Raw genomic sequence first — 18141 nt, 5'->3', positions numbered from 1 at the left:
TTGAAATCATTAAAAAAAACACACCCTAACATATGACATTCAATACATGTATAGATGACCAAAAATAAAAATTAGTATCTGATTATTTATACTGATTTTCCCTTAATATATTTATCCTCTGGCAGTTTGTTCTCACTGCATATAGGCTGTACCATTTCAAATTGAAGGTGGGAGCTCACATGAATGTTTCTCCATACAAAAAATGATCTGCACATAACAAACTAGAAATTAGGGAGAAGGGTTCTAGATTGTTCCTCACCCTGATAAACTTTCTGTGTGTAAGAACTTCTTTAATTTATAGTCCCATCTCCCTCATCACATTTTAAACTATCCAACAATTTCAGAGCATGCAATCGCATGAGGCCCCACCTGCAGCCTGAAGTGATAAAGCCTGGATGCCGATTTACAACCTTCATGGGAACCAGGCTTTCAACTCATGTATATCCCCATAGAAATTAATTTAGAATATATGTTTCCTTAAAATAAGAACATGGTGAAATTATTGGTGCCTTCCAGGTGTGTTGGACTTCAACTCCCATAATTTCTGGCCAGTCTTTGGTAACGCTCGCTGGGAATTGTGTGAGTTTCAGTTCAATACATCTGGAGGGCACCAGGTTGGGGAAGCCTGCCATACTGTTTAGTTCATACCCTTCTATAGTTACCTCCCTTCGATAGTCTGCAACATCCTATCTCAGCAGACTGTGCACCTGAACACCCTCAACAGATGATGGGCATGATCAGTGCTGATATTGCCAGTCTTGTTTGAAGGATGGGGGGAGGGGGGGACAAAATCCAGACCCCTCTATCCCTCACAAGGTTATTGATGTGGGAGAGCTGATGCCCACTCCTAAGAACTTGGCATCCTGTAGACGCAGTGGAAGGCAGAAAGATCTGGAATGCAAATCTGGGTTACAACTCCTAAAATCCTAACCTTCTGCCAGTTTATTATTTAGATCTCTTTCCTATCCAGTGGGCTTAGATCAGGCAACAGTGTACCTATTTCATTAGTGTATTTGTTTTAAAAGTTTTTCATCCCACATTATGAGGGAAGAGCCACTTAAAGCCTATCATACATAATAATATGCAAGTTGAAAAAGTAGGAAGCAGCCAGGTAAAAAAAAAAAAAAAGCATACAGACAGCTAAAAGGTCTGGCCAAATAAAAAGGTATTTGTCTGGTTCCAGAAGGTCATCAAATATAACACCAGGTGAGCTGCATGGAGAGTTCCAAGTGGAAGCACTACCCCTGAAAAGGCTCTCTCGTGGGTGGGGCGGGGGGGATCCCACCAGCCTAGAAAGGCTGCTGAGGAAGATCTCAATAGTAGAGCAGGCTTGTGCAGGAGGAGGCAGACCTTCAGGCATGTATGGGAACGCTTTCTATCCTAGGGGCTGCATTTGTTTCCGCATAACCCTCGGGGTGGGGGGCAGGATGCCAGGGATGGCAGCGGCCAAAGCAGTATTCTCTCTTTTTCTGTGTCCCCTCCTCTCGCTCATGCTCTTTCTCCCTCCTCTCATTCACTTTTTATATCTCCCATTCTCTCCTCCTGCCCCCTTCTCTCTCACTCACTGCATTTTCTCTCTGAAGCCCATTTCTCAGTGCACAGAGGAGGAATGCAGAGGATGGGGCAATGCAGGAAGAAACCAATATCTTCCTTCATTGCCAGATTGCTGTGGAAAAGGGACATGTGAGGGAGTGTGGCTGAAAGTGGTGTGGTCTGGTGGGGGAGGGGTTGGGCTGGACGGTGAAGCCTGGCTGCCTTAATGGTATACACAAGCTCTGTGAGCAGGTTAGGGTGTGTGTGTGTGTGTGTGTGAGAGAGAGAGAGAGAGAGGGAGAGAGAGTGTGAGAGAGAGAGAGAGAGAGAGAGAGAGACTTCTCCGATGACTTCTCCAAAGAGCTTGATCACAAAATGGGCTTGACCGTATGCCCAACTGTGGGACTCCCGTTTCTGTCTGGAGACTTATGTTATCTCCCTTATATAACTGAGGCTGTACCTTTTGTGGTTAAAATGAACTGCTTTCTTTCAGGAGACAATCAATTTGGAGCCTGTCCATTTTCTACAGTGTCATAGCAAAGGCAACAACAGGGATGACTTCAAGACCCAGTTATGGGCCTGTGTCTTTGAGCCACCGCTGGATTGTGGAACACGAAAAGGTGAGCAAAGAATAAAAATGCTGGAGAGGCCCCATCTGTGGCCCCACAGATTTACACTGAACCCCCTGAAACCCCCTTTGCCTAATATGTTTTGTTGTTTACTTATGCCAGAGGATAACTTTTTCCTATCTCACGGGTTAGAGCAGTAACAACTACTTGAAATATACAGAGGCTGCTATTCCCAGCAAACTCACAATTTAAGGGAAAAGAAAAGAAAGAAGGGGAAATGAGGGAACACTGCAAAATATTGGTTGAACCTCGCCTTGTGGTTTCTTAAGGCCCAGTTTGCAAAGTGCTTCTTGATGTGGTAAAGTTGCCCCACTAGTTTCACATTATGAATACATCGCTTGAAGGCATCTTGAGATGGTGAGATCTGTTATTTATTTACAGCATTTATTAGCTGTGCTATAACATCTAGTTTTCAGGGCAGCTTACAACATAAGACATCTGTTTTGAACTGTGTCAGAGTGAAGCAGTGAACACTAGGCCTTGCTTTAGGAATGGGAAAATCTTTCCCCAATCCCCTGAGGACATGTTCAAAGAACATGCCGTATGAAATTGGCTGGAGAGAGGGTGGGGGAGAAAAATATGCTTAAGGAGATAGAGATTGGCAAAAGGGGTCACACAACATTAAAGCTTGGTTACAGTTCAGAATGAGGATTAAAGCCAAAATGGAAAGGCCAATATAGAAAAGGTGGGTTCTGAGGAGGGATTTGAAGGAAGGGAGAAAGTTGGCACCATAAGTATGTTTAGGGAGGGGGTTCCATACATAGAGGTAAGACAAAATAGACAGAGTTGCTAAAGGAACAGGAGAACATCGTGTGAAAATTGCTGAGGTCTTGCTGTATATTTTAGATAGTGTTTCATATTGGAGTACAAACTGATGCACTTTGAGTCTCTGTTATGTAGAACACTTAAAGTCTTTGGTTAAAGAGCATAATGTTTCCTTTAAGCACATACCCTTTTACAGTTGGTGTGTAAAGATGGACTATGTGGTCCACTAGATAGAGGAGAATTACTATCAGCCTCAGTTTCCTATTTGTTAAATATAGTACTGTATATGTAAGCGGTCCTGGGGGATACACATACATGCCAGTAATATTTCAATAGCTGCCTCACATCTCCAGAGACTGAAAGTCTGGTTAAATGAAAATGTGAGACTTATACTATCAAGAGGGTTGCAGTCACTGTGGTTTTAATCTTTCAGACCCTGTAGTGAGCTCATCCAGGACAGCTGCTACATGTGGAGGGGACTCCGTTTGTTTGGTTGACTGTGAGACAGGCATCGTCTTGAAAAAGTACAAAGTGGCTGGGGAGGTAAGGAAGCAAGAATGCCACACCTCTGAGTGCTGAATGGGAACCTCACTTGGCTTTCTAGTCGGTGGAGAATTGGCCAAGGGCTCAATTTGTGCAAGCATATCTCCTAACATGCACCGGTGACTTGAAAGCAGGCGTTGTGTTGAATTCTGCAGCCAGAAATCGTGCTTTTGGGATGAAATGTACAAGATTCACTCAGGGGAGGGGAGTGGCAGGATCCTGCTATCTAACTCATCCCAAATGTTCCTCTTGAAAATTTAAAGTTGTACCTCTTTTAGCAGAAACTGCCAATGCATTTTAATCTCTGAAGCTGGAGTAGGGGTGGGGGAAATGCAAGCTGACAATGCCGCAATGCTGTTAGATTTGTAACTGAAGGTATTAGCTTGCATTTTATTCTGTAACGGCAGCTGTGCCAATCTTAAAAACAAGAGGAGGTGTAGCAATCTGTTGTTGTTGCTATTGTTTATAATGTAATCTTTCCTGTGGTGCAATCTATTTTATTTACTTATTTATTTAGATGCCTAGCATCCTGCCCAGTTCTTAGGCCTTGCAGCAGACAACATTTACTCAATTCATGGTTTGTATAGTTTTAGAATTCAAACCACGGTTTGAGCTTCCAAACACACAAGCAAACCATAGTTTGGGGCTGCTTGTCTGCTCTTGTTTCCCGTCTTCTCAGCATTCCTTCACGGGGTGGTCTGGAGGTGGTGCCACAGCTGTAACCATGGCTTGTGCATTCAGACATTGTGCCAAACCATAGTTAATGCCAAGCCCACTTCAAACCATGCATTTTTTAAATTCTAGTTTGCTAGTTGATTGCAAACGACAGTTCACAAATTCCACTGCCAAACCTAACTATGGCTTGATGTGATGTCTGAGTCATGTTTTTTGTTGTTGTTCTAATTGTTCATTCATTCAGTCACTTCCGACTCTTCGTGACTTCAGGGACCAGCCCGCGCCAGAGCTTCCTGTCGGCCGTCACCACTCCCAGCTCCCCCAAGGTCGAGTCCGTCACCTCCAGAATATCATCCATCCATCTTGCCCTTGGTCAGCCCCTCTTCCTTTGGCCTTCCACTTTCCCTTGCATCAGCATCTTCTCCAGGGTATCCTGTCTTCTCATTATGTGGCCAAAGTACTTCAGTTTTGCCTTTAATATCATTCCCTCAAGTGAGCAGTCTGGCTTTATTTCCTGGAGTATGGACTGGTTTGATCTTCTTGCAGTCCAAGGCACTCTCAGAATTTTCCTCCCAACACCACAGTTCAAAAGCATGTTATCTTCTTTCACTCAGCCTTCCTTATGGTCCAGCTCTCACAGCCATAGGTTACTACGGGGAATACCATTGCTTTAACTATGCGGACCTTTGTTGTCAGTGTGATGTCTCTGCCCTTAACTATTTTATCAAGATTTGTCATTGCTGTCCTCCCAAGAAATAAACGACTTCTGATTTCCTGGCTGCAGTCAGCGTCTGCAGTAATCTTTGTGCCTAGAAATACAAAGTCTGTCACTGCCTCCATGTTTTCTCCCTCTATTTGCCAGTTATCAATCAAGCTGGTTGCCATAATCTTGGTTTTTTTGAGGTTGAAGTGCAACCCAGCTTTTGCACTTTCTTCTTTCACCTTCGTCATGAGGTTCCTCAGCTCCTCCTCGCTTTCAGCCATCAAAGTGGTATCATCTGCATATTGGAGATTGTTAATGTTTCTTCCAGTGATTTTAACTCCAGCCTTGGATTCATCAAGCCCAGCACATCACATGATGTGTTCTGCATACAGGTTGAATAGGTAGGGTGAGAGTATCCCAATCTTAAACCAGTCCGTCGTTCCATGGTCTGTTCTTACCGTTGCTACTTGGTCATTATACAGATTCCTCAGGATGCAGACAAGATGACTTGGTATCCCCATACCACCAAGAACTTGCCACAATTTGTTATGTTCCACCCAGTCAAAGGCTTTAGAATAGTCAATAAAACAGAAATAGATGTTTTTCTGAAACTCCCTGGCTTTCTCCATTATCCAGCGGATATTGGCAATTTGGTCTCTAGTTCCTCTGCCTTTTCTAAACCCAGCTTGTACATCTGGCCATGAATCACTGGAGTCTACCTTGCAAGATCTTGAGCATTATCTTACTGGCATGTGAAATAAGTGCCACTGTTCGATAGTTTGAACATGCTTTAGCGTTTCCCTTTTTCAGTATGGGGATATAAGTTGATTTTTTCCAATCTGCTGGCCATTCTTGTGTTTTCCAAATTTGCTGGCATATGGCGTGCATCACCTTGAAAGCATCATCTTGCAAGATTTTAAACAGTTCAGCTGGGATACCGTCGTCTCCTGCCTTGTTATTAGCAATGCTTCTTAAGGCCTATTCAACCTCACTCTTCAGGATGTCTGCCTCTAACTCACTGACCATACCGTCAAATCTATCCCCGATATTATTATCCTTCCTATACAGATCTTCCGTATATTCTTGCCACCTTTTCTTGATCTCTTCTGCTTCTGTTAGGTCCTTGCCATCTTTGTTTTTGATCATACCCATTTTTGCCTGGAATTTACCTCCAATGTTTCTAATTTTCTGGAAGAGGTCTGTTGTCCTTCCTATTCTATTATCTTCTTCCACTTCTGCGCATTGCTTATTTAAAAATAATTCCTTATCTCTTCTGGCTAACCTCTGGAATTTTGCATTTAATTGGGCATATCTCCCCCTATCACAATTGCCTTTTGCTTTCCTTCTTTCTTGGGCTACTTCCAGTGTCTCAGCAGACAGCCATCTTGCCTTCTTGGTTTTCTTTTTCTTTGGGATGTTTTTTGTTGCCGCCTCCTGAACAATGTTGCGAACTTCTGTCCATAGTACTTCCTGGACCCTATCTACTAAATCTAGTCCCTTAAATCTATTCTTCACCTCCACTGCATATTCATTAGGAATATTAGTGAGCTTATATCTAACTGATCTATGGGTCTTCCCTGTTCTCTTTAGTCTGATTCTAAATTGTGCAATAAGAAGTTTGTGATCTGAACTACAATCAGCTCCAGGTCTTGTTTTTACCAACTGCATAGATGTCCGCCACCTTTGGCTACAAAGGATGTAGTCAATCTGATTTCGGTGTCGACCATCTGGTGAAGTCCATGTATAAAGTCGTCTCTTAGGTTGTTGGAAGAGAGTGTTTGTTATGCACAGTGAGTTGTCTTGGCAAAATTCTATCAGCCTATATCCCGCTTCATTTTACTCTCCCAGACCATGCTTGCCTGTAATTCCAAGGTGTCATTTGACTACCCACCTTAGCATTCCAGTCTTCTGTAATGAAAATAACATCTCCTTTTGGCATATTATCCAGTAGGTGCTGCAGATCCTCATAGAACTGATCTACTTCTGCTTCTTCAGCATCTATGGTTGGGGCGTATATTTGGATCATAAGCACAATGTAAAATTTATACAACGAATAACACTTAAAACAGAAAAAATATATACATTGAAATATAAAATAAAATTTCAGATACCTGCATTTAAAAGCAAGTCCAAACAAGAAAGAGCACATGCTTTGCATGTAGAAGGTCCCAGGTTTGGTCCCTGGCGTCTCCAGGTAGGGATGGAAAAATCTCTGCCTGAAACCCCGGAGAGCTGCTGCCAGTCAGTGTCGACAGCACTGGGCTAAATGCATCATAGTCTGATTCGGTATAAGGCAGCTTCCTGCATTCTTAAATAGTGACAAAAGCATCTTCAAACACCAGGGCATGTAAACAGCAGGCTGCATCTAAGCAGGAGTCCAATCTGTGTTAAATGCTTCTGTCTGAGATCGCATTGGCCCAGTTACTTTGGGGGTTTCCACAATAATTACCACTGTACTTCATCTGGCCATGCTATCTGGGCCCAATATGTATGTAAAACATTTATAAAAGTGACGCCACACTTCTCACTACCAAGGCACATCACAGCTTGTGCCTACACAAAGTAGGTTGTGTTTGTCCGGTTGAACCAAGGCAAGTGTTTATATGGATCCCAAACCTCTACTTCCATGGTTCTTCTATCTGAGGCCTTGCTTTTCTGCCTTGGTGACTTTCCAATCTAGGAGTTTTACACTGTTGCGTGGACAACCCTGACCATGGTGACTAGCGATGGGAGAAAGAAAAGGCACAACGTTCTGGCTGCTGCCGGGAGACGAGGAATCGTGAAGCTAATTCACGTGACTGCCGATTACTGCTATGGGGAGATCAAGGCTCACAAGAAGCCTATTGCCACTGCCTGCTTCAGTCCAACCAGTGAGACGCATCTTTTCAGTAAGTCTCCCTGTCTGGGTTACTCAGGGAGCTCTTGCTGATAGGCTTTTTCCCTCCCGAGGCAACACAGGCTAAGGCTGTCTTTGTCTATTCCATGGGTGGGTCCGTTCATTTATTACAGATCTAAAGCCAGAATTTTGCAACAGCAAAACACAAACCTTGCAAGTGCACCTCAGGCTGATTAAATTGCTCAAATGATAGTATTTCTGTAGATGTTTGCTTGATCGAATGAATTTGAATTCAATTAGATGTTCGGTTATCAGATGCTGAACATACGTGGTAATTGCTTATCTGTGTACCATCCATGTTTAAAATCTAGCATGCTGTCATGGTTATTTATGTCTTCTGGATTGCAATGAGATGTAATCCAGGTTGCTGGCTAGCTGAAGTACTTTGTGTTTTTTCGGTATGATGCCAGAGGAGGGCTGGTGTGGACACTGTGGAGAGAGTAGGGATTGGGTTCCCTACTCTCTGTACAGGTGGGGTTGTAGGGTGAAGTTGCTGGAAGCCCATGGTACTGGGAAAATGGATCAAAGAGGGGCTTGCCACAGCCAGGGTTAGTCTTCACTCTACAAAGCACCCTAGGCAGTCCAATCCCTTTTCTTTGGGCATCTCCTTTAAAAATTATTTCCATACCCACGAGGACTAGAAGCAAGTCTTTATTTGATAAAACAAAGGTGAGGTTTTCATCTATCTGATAAGTGCACATTTTGTTATAGAAGGTGTTATCTCTGTGCATAGTTTATAACATGCCCTATCCCTAAGACTACACATTTCCTAATTTCATTTCTCAAACTTGAGTGAGGAAGATCACCGGTGTTCCCATTTTTCAGAGTGGAGAACCGGGCATGGTTCTCTCTCTGTCTCTCTCTCTCCCCCACCCCTCTCTCTCTGCCTCAAAGCCACTTCATATATCCATGCCCCTACCAGGATTCAAATCCCATCTGTCAGCTCAATGTGACTATGTTGTCATGCCTATTGCAGGCTGATTATTTTAAAAATGGCATCTAATGTCAGTTGTAGTTAAGAACCAGTTGTAACGCTCTGGTACTCTTTTCAGATGGATGGGGGAAGGAGGGAGGTGGGAGCAGGTTAGACGAAAGGGGAGCAAAGAAGAGGAGGTGGGAGGGTTGTCTGGCAACTTTCAGGAATTTATTATTAAGAAGGCTGTCTTTATATTTTGGGTATATTAGGGTTATATACTTTCTTCCTCTATTCCCATAGCTGCATCCTATGACAAGAAAATATGCGTGTGGGACATCGGTGTTCCAGACTGTGACTACAATTTCAAAGAAAGGTAATGATACAGAAGCCCATTGCAATGGACCTCTCAGAGCTCATTTAGTCTTTCTACATTCTTTGAAAGAGCCAAATACCTCCTACCTTGGCCTTGAAGAAGGGATAGCTAGCTCATCACAGAGACTCCCCAGCTCAGTCACCACACCCAGCTCAGTCAGTCCACCTGTTAGTGCTGTTATCTCCTGCACCTGTTCAAGAAACAATGCTTGCCTGTCTGTTGGTCCATCTTCACAAACAGGACTTCTTGCTTTTTCTCCTGCCTCCTCCTTCCTCCATCTATCTCTTCCAGTGTTTATATCTCTGCCTCAGCTTGGGCCTATCCCTTCTTCAAGGCCAAAGTAGGATGTCACCTGGATTTCCCGTGACAGCCAGCCCCCACCTCCTTCTGGAATGCCGTAATTGTTTTCAGGTGGCGTAACAAGCCTAAGAAAGTTTCCACGCATGCACAACCTCTCACAGCCGTGCTTCACGTTTGCAAAGGATGAACTGATAGCAGAAGGGGGGAACTAAATTGTGCTTCTTTTGCCAGGCAGCTGATGGTGCTGGAGACCATTGCCACGCCTTTACGAATTGCTCTCGTGCCCTCTTGCCCAGACCGATATTTGGTCGCTGGCTGTGAGCAAGGCTGCTTTGCCTGGGATATTAGACTGGATGATAAGCAGCAGAAAAACAGGTGAGTAACTCATGCCTAGTGTTACCAGTGTAGGGGAGGTCAGTAATCCATACAGACACAGTTGGTACTGCTAGACCAATTGAGCTAATCCATTGAGATGGACAAAACGTCCATATTCAGTGTAGCTGGAGAGTCCTAGTCACGTAGAAACCTTCCTAGCCATCAAGGAATACCCTCTGGGGTATTCGTTGATTCTCATGATGCCTTCAAAGGATGTTGATAATCTACAAAATCATTCTGTTGAGCCTAGCGCTTACATCATTATGTAATAATCAATATACTAATTTAACGGCACCCGTTCAGAAAATAGAGGTAGGGCAGTTGCATAATTATCACTTATATGCAAATAGGTTTAGAGGTGGTCATGGGGTCAGCTCCAACCATTCGGGTTTATCTACAGCAGGGATGCACAATCATTTTGCTCCTGAGGGCCACATCCAGTATTGGATGCAGAACTGGGCCCTGGATGTGTGTATGCACATGCACACACAGATTTCACACACATACCTTCCCCCTGCCCCTCATATACACACACACACACACACTCTTTCTCCCCCCACATCTCAGCATGCAGGGAAGGGGAAGTTTAAACCTCCTGTTCCTGCCTGCTGAGGTCTAGGGATCACTGGGGTTTGGGAGAGACAGATGTTTCTCCCAGCCATCTCCAGTGATCTTGCTATTTATCTGCTGCTAGTAGTGGCAGAAAAACAGTGACTCCTCAGGCGAGGTCACTGAGAGGAGGCAGCTTAAGTTTCCTCCTCCTCGCGGTGAACCCAGTGGGCATCGCAGCTTTTGAGCTGCCATTAGTGGTGCAAAAGCAGTTCTGTTAACTGACAGCAGCAGCAGGGGGTGAGGGATTTGGCTGTGATGGCAGCCTGGGGTTTGTTACGTAGCTTCTGTACCACTTCTGAAGGTACGTGCTACTTCACAATTTTTAGTCCTGTGATCAGGCTGAGCACTTGTGATTTGCTCCAAGGCCATGTATTGACATTTATGACTGTAGAGGTGATGAGCCAGGGTCTCCCAGTATTAAAATCAATACTCTGTCCTGCACATCTGTGTGGAGAACATAGGTTCATCAGAGCATAAGAAGCTGCCTTCTACCAGGTCAGACTATTTGTCCATCTAGCTCATGGGTGGGCAACCTCCATGGGCCCAACACACTCCCCTCGGCAAGCCCCTTCCCCTCTCTAAGCCCTGTCCCTTGGTCTGGAGGCTATCAGGGGCTTTAGGAAGAGGTTGGAAGAGGAATCACAGATAGGAGATAACAAGGGATTCCACTGGGGGAGTGGCAGCTGCGCACTCAGCCAGCGCTTGCAGGGTCATTTGCAAACGCCGCTGAGTATGCCTTGCTCCTGCTTCTCATTCCCCACACGTGGACTGAGAAGCAGAAGGTGAAGCCAGCGTCACCTGCCCTGCAGGACAGAAGGTGCAAGGGCACACAAAACCTCCTGACCAACGTAACAGGTCCACCCAGTGGCTGAGTTCACACAACAACCCACCTACATTCAAGACTATTGGTTGAGTAGTGTGGGTTGTTGTTAAACCGTGGGTTGTTGTATCGTGTGTTGCATGAATCATAGTTTTTTTTACCACGAACAAGCCACGAAGAGAACACATGGCGTGTTGTTGGGTTGTGAACGATGGGTTGTTCATGCTTAACAAACTATAGTTTGTTAGTGTGGCTTGGTTCACAAAACACAACACACAGTTCAACGACAAACCTATACTCAGCTTTGAGTGTGGGTTGTCGAGTTGTGTGGACTCAAGTCAGCGGGCCAGTTGGCTAGATCAAAATAAGCCCTGGAGGTTTATTTAAATTGTGCCAGGTGCATGTGGAGTGCAGTTTCCATAATCACTTCCCAGAACCCTCCAACAACTCACGGGCTGTTGGAGAATTCTGTTCCCCTCTAACAAGCTTTGCCGCCTGGGTTTGGACGACACGACAGGCTGTGCCCAGGTGGTGATTATGGAAATTGCATTCTGTGCATGCTGCAATTTAAATCAAGCACTGTGGCTTATTTAAATGGTGGCACGTGCTGGGCACAATTTCCACCACCTGGGCTTAAATAAGCCATGGTGGCTTATTTTGGTCATGCAAACCAGGTCTTCGTACTGGTTGTGTTGGCTTGGCTGCACGCGGGCTTTCCCCTATGACAGAAGCCCTGTGCAGAGCAAAGCTGGTTCCTGGTCGGTGTCCTGGGTGGATCATCCCCCCCCACCCCCAGCATTTCAGCCAGGCACTGAAGGACTTCAGGGGAGGGGGTGTGGCCACGTCCCCCCATATTATTTGGGCTTGGACTTGGGATGGTGTGTGTGGGAGGGGTCATGTAGCTTTCCAGGGTCTTGGGCAAAGGACTTTCCCATCACCTCCCTAATCCTTTAGTTGGAGATACCAGGGACTCGGCATGGGACTTTCTATGCACAAAGCATGTCCTCTACCACTGAGGTATATAATTGTTACAGTCCTATTTTCAACTTGCTTTAAAAAAAATGGTATATTTTTAAAAAATAGCTGAAAAATGGGACTGGCAAAAATGGAACATTTGGTTACTTTAGTGTACGGTTGTTATAGTAATTGTGCAACAAGGTTGGTTGCTTATTTGTTTTGTTTTTCATATATATGGTCCTGTGTTTACCAATGTTTCAGACCTTTTGAAGTGGAGTTTCAGTTCCCAGATGACAAGGGTAATGAGACGTCTTCCCATCGGGTGGATGGTCTGGCCTTTTTGAATGAAGACATTGTGGGTAAGAAATCTACATTCACATTCCTTTATGTGAAATCCTTGCAGCAGACTGACCCAGAACAATGATTATTCCTTTCTGCAAGTAGCTTGTAAGACTACCTGTCTACGCTGCCCTGTGACTCAGAGGTTCATATATTTTGTACCACTATTGTTCATTTTATACATTTATTATATAGGGATTTTTAATTGTAAACCACTTTACAATAAATAACCACTGTGCTTAAAAGGGAATTCTACACCAAGAAAAACTGGATTCTGCAAGCAGTGTTCACTGGAAACCTTATTCAGGCTTCTGAGATACTAGCTAAAGATTTTCAGACTAACTTCTGCAACCATAAGGCTAGAAACATCAAAAAATATATTATGAGTATTATTAAGTAAAATACTAGAGTGTGCCCTCGCGTGGAATCACTGGAGATATACTCAGCTCCATTTATAAATATAATTGCCACCAGATGCCCATTAAAAGCCTCAGATAATAGAGGCCTTAACTTGTCCAAATGATAAAAGAGTTGGCACTTCAAGATGAAGCTGGACAGCCATCTGCCGGGGATGCTGTGACTTGGATTCCTGCACTAAGCAGGGGGTTGGACTCGATGGCCTTGTAGTCCCCTTCCGACCCTGCTATTCTATGATTCACCTGCTGAACCTGCTAGGGGAGGGAACACCTGAATGACATAACTGGGGTGCTGCCACTGAAAAGGCTTTTTCCCCAGTTGGCATCCACCTAATATCTGAGGATACCTGGAAGCCTACCAAATAATGAGTTCCTGGGCCATTTGAAAAAAGGATGATGAAGCTCCATCTTCACCTGCCACAGAATGAAGTGGTAGAACCCTGAAGTGGTAGAGTGGTTTATGTGCCAGTGGACAATGCTCTTTTTGAATGCTTCCCCATACAAATGCAGAAACGAAACAACAATGCCCAACAAGTTAAAAAAAAACCTCACACCTAGAAAGAATCCAAGCCATCCCCCTACTTGCTGTGCTAATTTTCTACTTGCAGGGAGGTGTTTTGTGTGTATGCCTCATGTAGAGAAGTGTTCAGAAATGCAGCCTGAGTGGCACAGCCTATTCTATCACCTCCAGATGTGACCATCTAGTTCTGCTGCATGTGTAGAGCAGACCAAAGACAACATTGTTTCAATGTTATTGGAGCATGTTTTCTTTGGGGAGTGGGGGTGGTGTGGCTGTGTCTTTAGGACATGATCCAGACAAATCACCAACAAAAAGTCTCGAAGATTCCTTTTGGCTAACATGCACTTTTAGGAAAGGGACAAAGGCGGAGAGAGGATGGGTTGGGAAAGCTAACGGAGGAAGAGCCTTGTCAGTGCTGGCACCCCAGTTATGGTATTCTGGTGTTCCCTCCAAAACACATGAGTTACAGTTTTGCATTACAGAGAACAAGGAAGCTTCTTTTGAGAAAAACCTGGATGTGCCTTAATGAAGGTTTGTGGCCTACGGAGGCAAGGTAAAAAGGTCAGGCCTAGAAGCCTGGGGGGAGGGGTTTGGGAGGGGGTATCCTTGAGAACAGCAGGTTCAGTTTCCTAAGTTAAGTTTCATTTCTTCAGGTTTGAAACAGTGCTTTCGTTTTTGGGGAAGGAGGGGATAGAGAGAGAGAGAAAGAGCCAGTAAGACCAGAGTCAGAAAGACCAGAGCATGAAGAAGGAGCAGGAAAAAGCAGCCTGGAGAAGTGTAAATGCAGCTAGGGTAGAGGAACTTGCATTTTTGCAGCTTTCATTTTATCTTAATGCCTTTTGTATCACTCGGCTGTATTGAGAAAATACTTTTAGTTGTGATTTGCTTGTTTTAATTTACCAGTAAATGTTGTGTTAAACCCTAGGTGTCTGGAGTGCCAATCACCCCACATCTACAGCTTAAACCCCACATTACTGGGAAGGGGAAGTTTAAAAGAAGGAGGGTGGGACTCTTAAGGAAGCAAGAGATCCTTAAGGAGTTGCTCAGGGGGTCCATGTCTTAAGGGGAACCCTGACAGCCTTATTGCAGGCTTCTCTATGCTTTGTGCAAGCCCTTAATAGAAAATGTTATATCTGCCCCCTCCTTCTCACTGCAGCCCCTTGAGCTCCCTGAAAATACTGTGCCCAGGGTCAGGGGAAGATACCCAAAAATTGGGCAGAGGGAACTTCCACAAGTGGAGCCCTTCCACAGCTAGCTGGAGGCAGACCCTGGCTCCAGCCCAATCTCTTTTTATTCGAAGGCCCCAAGTACACCTTATAACCACCCTGCCTTGATTATTCTTTTATAGAATAGCAGGTGTATTTTATAGAATTAACAAGTGTAATAACAAGGCATGCACCTATCTTAAGTCATCTGTGGGTACAATCCTATACACACTAACTTGAGAGTAAGTCCCATTGAACTCAATGGAACTTACTTCTGAGTAGACATGTATAAGATTGTACTATGGGTTGCTGTGGACTTACAGGTAGGGATGTTGCGGGCGCCTGACTGGGTCTGGGAGTACGCCCCCCCCCCCCCAACTCCCGGACTTCGCCCACCAAGACGCTGTCCTCGCTCGCCTCCTGCTTGCGTCCTCCAGGACTCACCGCAGCCCCGTCCGGTGAGCGCCCACCATTTTCCCACCTTTGTTGTGTGCGCGAAGAGGACGTTAAATTGCGCATATTTAAATATGTGCAGTTTGGGACCAGGGAAGCTTAATAATGCCTCTAATATTGTGCATATTAAGCTTTCCTGGCCCCCAAACTGCGCATATTTAAATATGTGCATTTTTTAAACTTCCTTTCTGCGCACACAACAAAGGTGGGAAAATGGCGGGCACTCACCGGACAGGACCACAGTGAGTCCAGGCAAATTGCCGAGCTCATGGGTGGCCCAAGCGCGGGTCCAGGGGTGGTGGTGAGGTAAGCGGGAGGCTGCACTTCTGCGGGCGCCCAGAGAACCTGAGTTGAGATGGGTTCCCACATTCCTACTTAGAGGTGTGGTTGAATCAGAAGTAGCATTAGCGTCTTCACCTTCACTTCAAAGTTGGGACGTCACTTGGTTCTCTTTGCCATGTTCTCAAAAAAATTTTTTTTGTGGTGCCACCAATGCAGCGCACCTTAAGGAAGGCCACAATCCTACTAGTTGAAGACCGATGCTTCCATTGAGTCGCGGCTTGTTTTATAGGCAGAGGTGTTGCTCTGGCAGCAGACCCCTGACCCTGCGAGGCCTGTTTCTTTTCTCTCCACCGCAGTTACCAAGAGTTCTAAGATGGGGTCCATCAACCTCTGGAGCTGGAGCCGCTCTTTCAAACAAGGGAAAGGAGGGAGGAGGGCAGTGCAGGCCATCGTTCTGGCTGAGCTGGAGTGGTCCTCGACAGATCTGCCGTACCTCACCCTTAGCACATGCCCCAGTAAGTGCAAACCAGGGGTAGCACCCAGCTGGACCGGGCCTTTGGCATTGTGCTGCCCCTCCTTGTGCAGACCTGGGCCCCTGCCGCCACTGATGTTCCCTGGCTGTGCTGCAACCAACTGCAGCTCCTTGACATCCGTGGCCCTGTGGGGAAGGAGGAGGAGCGAGGGGGCAGGCAAAGGGAACATCAGGGCCTGCTCCAGTTGGACTCCCCCCCCCCCAGGCTAACTGACTTCCATGGCCCTGTGGGGAAGAAAGGAAGAGCGAGGGAGCAAGCAAAGGGAACATCAGGGCCTGCTCCAGTTGGACTGCCCCTCCTTTGGGAGATGAGAGGGGGGGACAGGGCCATCCCACCAGCCCTGCTGACAGTCTGCCTAATTCTTTTTTCTCCCTCTTCCCTCCTCATTGCCTTTTCCTTTTGTGTCGTGTCTTTTTTAGATTGTAGGCCTGCAGGCAGGGACTGTCTTCTTTGTTCATTGATTGTAAGCTGCTCTGGGAGCCCTTTTTTGGCTGAGGAGTGGGATAAAAATGCAAGAAATAAATAAACCACCGGTCATTCCTTCTCTCCCCCCAAGACAGGTCTGCCAGTGCTTTTGGGAAGGTCTGAGCTGTCCCACCGTGTTATATCTTCCAAAATATAATGCCCCATTTCAACATCAGGCATTGAATTTTGGGAAATATAATGTTGGGACCACCTGGCTTCCATCCCCAAAACTCCCAGGACATTGGGTATGTTTGTCTGTGGGGAGGGGGCTCTGCAGCTGAAGAACCACCAGGGACACTTAAATGGGGGGGGGGCGTGCTGGTGGCAATAATGGGAGGGGGGCACAGCAGGGAAAGCATCTGTCCTGGAGGGCCATGCAGGGCTGAGTGTCCTAGGCGTTGGATGCTAGGGCTAGGGCCAACCCTACAGATGCAGCCCCGCTTCTTTTGAATTATATCCCAAAGTTCTTCTGATTGAAACCACAAGTTTGATTTGGAGACTGTGGCTTTGTTTTACTCCTGCAGCAGAAGAGTATGTGTTTTGTGGTGATGAGAAAGGAAGCGTCTGGATGTATGACCTCAGCAACCACTTGTCTGCCCTGAGTGCCACCAAGGAAGATAGTTCAACCAAGAGAATAGGTCCTTCACAGGTACGGAGGCAATTGGTTATTCTGGGGTGGTTGCCCTTGCTCACAGTTATCTGATGTTGGATGTGGGTTACATGAACCAGCAACTACAAATTTATATTAGAAATCAGTCAACAGCTTTATGAAACAATTCTTTATCAAAGATTCTTCTTAAAGATTAACAGATGGATTGCGCCAGACACTTTCCTGGACTAGAGACCCTTCCTCAGATGCATGAAGTGTCATTCCACCATCATCCTGGCTTTGCTATGTTAATTAACACCTGTGGAAACCATTGACTCTATTAAGGCCTAAACAAATAGAATGATATCAAATAGATCTGAAATCAGATATGGCAACATTCAGAAACTGGTGGGAACAATTTCATTCTCCCAAGACTGTCTGCTGATGAGCTCTACTGATGAACCCCTCAAGCAGAGGGATTTCAAAGGGGAATTGCAACATGACATGGCTGAATTAGAACTAATCAAGAAGTTTGATGCCATTCATTTAGTCTTGAATAGAAGCAATGGTTTCCTGTATCACTAAATGTGTTAATTAACATAGCATAGATGGGATGATTGTCTGATCACTAATTGCTTCTGTTATGAATGGTCTTATCTTTGTGATAATTCTATATAAAACTTAAGATAAGCAGACTTTACTTCACTGCTATTTGGCCTTGTATAATATATAAAATATGTACCATACTTTATGCATCTGATGTAGTCCATGAAAGCTTATGCTTCAATAAATCTGTTTGCCTTTAAGGTGGATTTTTTTGGTTTGTTTTCGATGCAACAGACTAACACAAGTGCCCCTGTGGGAGTTTATACTTGAAATGAAATATATAAATTGGCCTCAGTGGGCCAGGGAGAATCCCCCAAGTATTTAACCATGGATACGGTGCTCGGAGAAGTGGAGACACACCCAGTTATATTTCCTCGAAAATTGAGGGATATTTCCTTCCATTCAGATTGGCCAGATGATCCAAGGGTTTTTTAAATGCAAAAAGTTGCCTTGAAGACCTTGTGGTAGAAAGGTGGATATATACATTTAAAAGAAATAAATGGATGCTTGCCTTCCTAGGCACAGACTGGGGGCGGGGGGCAGGGTGGGGTGGGGAGAGAGATGGCTTGCTCGAGCAAGTCCTCTTGAATCATTATTCTCACTTGAAGCACCTTTCTATGGTACAGAACACCAGTT

At 45.2% G+C, this 18141-nt stretch overlaps 1 protein-coding gene across 4 annotated transcripts in view; it reads left to right on the top strand.

Annotated features, from left to right (window-relative positions):
- Positions 1-18141, top strand: part of LRWD1 (leucine rich repeats and WD repeat domain containing 1) — a 71975-nt gene that overhangs the window by 51723 nt on the left and 2111 nt on the right. For all 4 annotated transcript variants that reach the window (XM_084823367.1, XM_084823370.1, XM_084823369.1 and 1 more), the window contains exons 8-15: positions 2027-2153; positions 3361-3470; positions 7529-7736; positions 8961-9033; positions 9565-9708; positions 12359-12456; positions 15669-15827; positions 16835-16959. In XM_084823367.1, coding sequence (XP_084679493.1) covers positions 2027-2153; positions 3361-3470; positions 7529-7736; positions 8961-9033; positions 9565-9708; positions 12359-12456; positions 15669-15827; positions 16835-16959 — 1044 coding nt within the window. The remainder of the gene's footprint in view (positions 1-2026; positions 2154-3360; positions 3471-7528; positions 7737-8960; positions 9034-9564; positions 9709-12358; positions 12457-15668; positions 15828-16834; positions 16960-18141) is intronic.

The sequence above is a fragment of the Heloderma suspectum genome, chromosome 16 (genome assembly GCF_057233095.1).
Source record: "Heloderma suspectum isolate Gila_16-S chromosome 16, 16-S_ref, whole genome shotgun sequence".
Taxonomy (NCBI): domain Eukaryota; kingdom Metazoa; phylum Chordata; class Lepidosauria; order Squamata; family Helodermatidae; genus Heloderma; species Heloderma suspectum.
The sequence above is the reverse complement of the archived record's forward strand: the minus strand, read 5'-3'. Positions and strand labels throughout refer to the sequence as shown.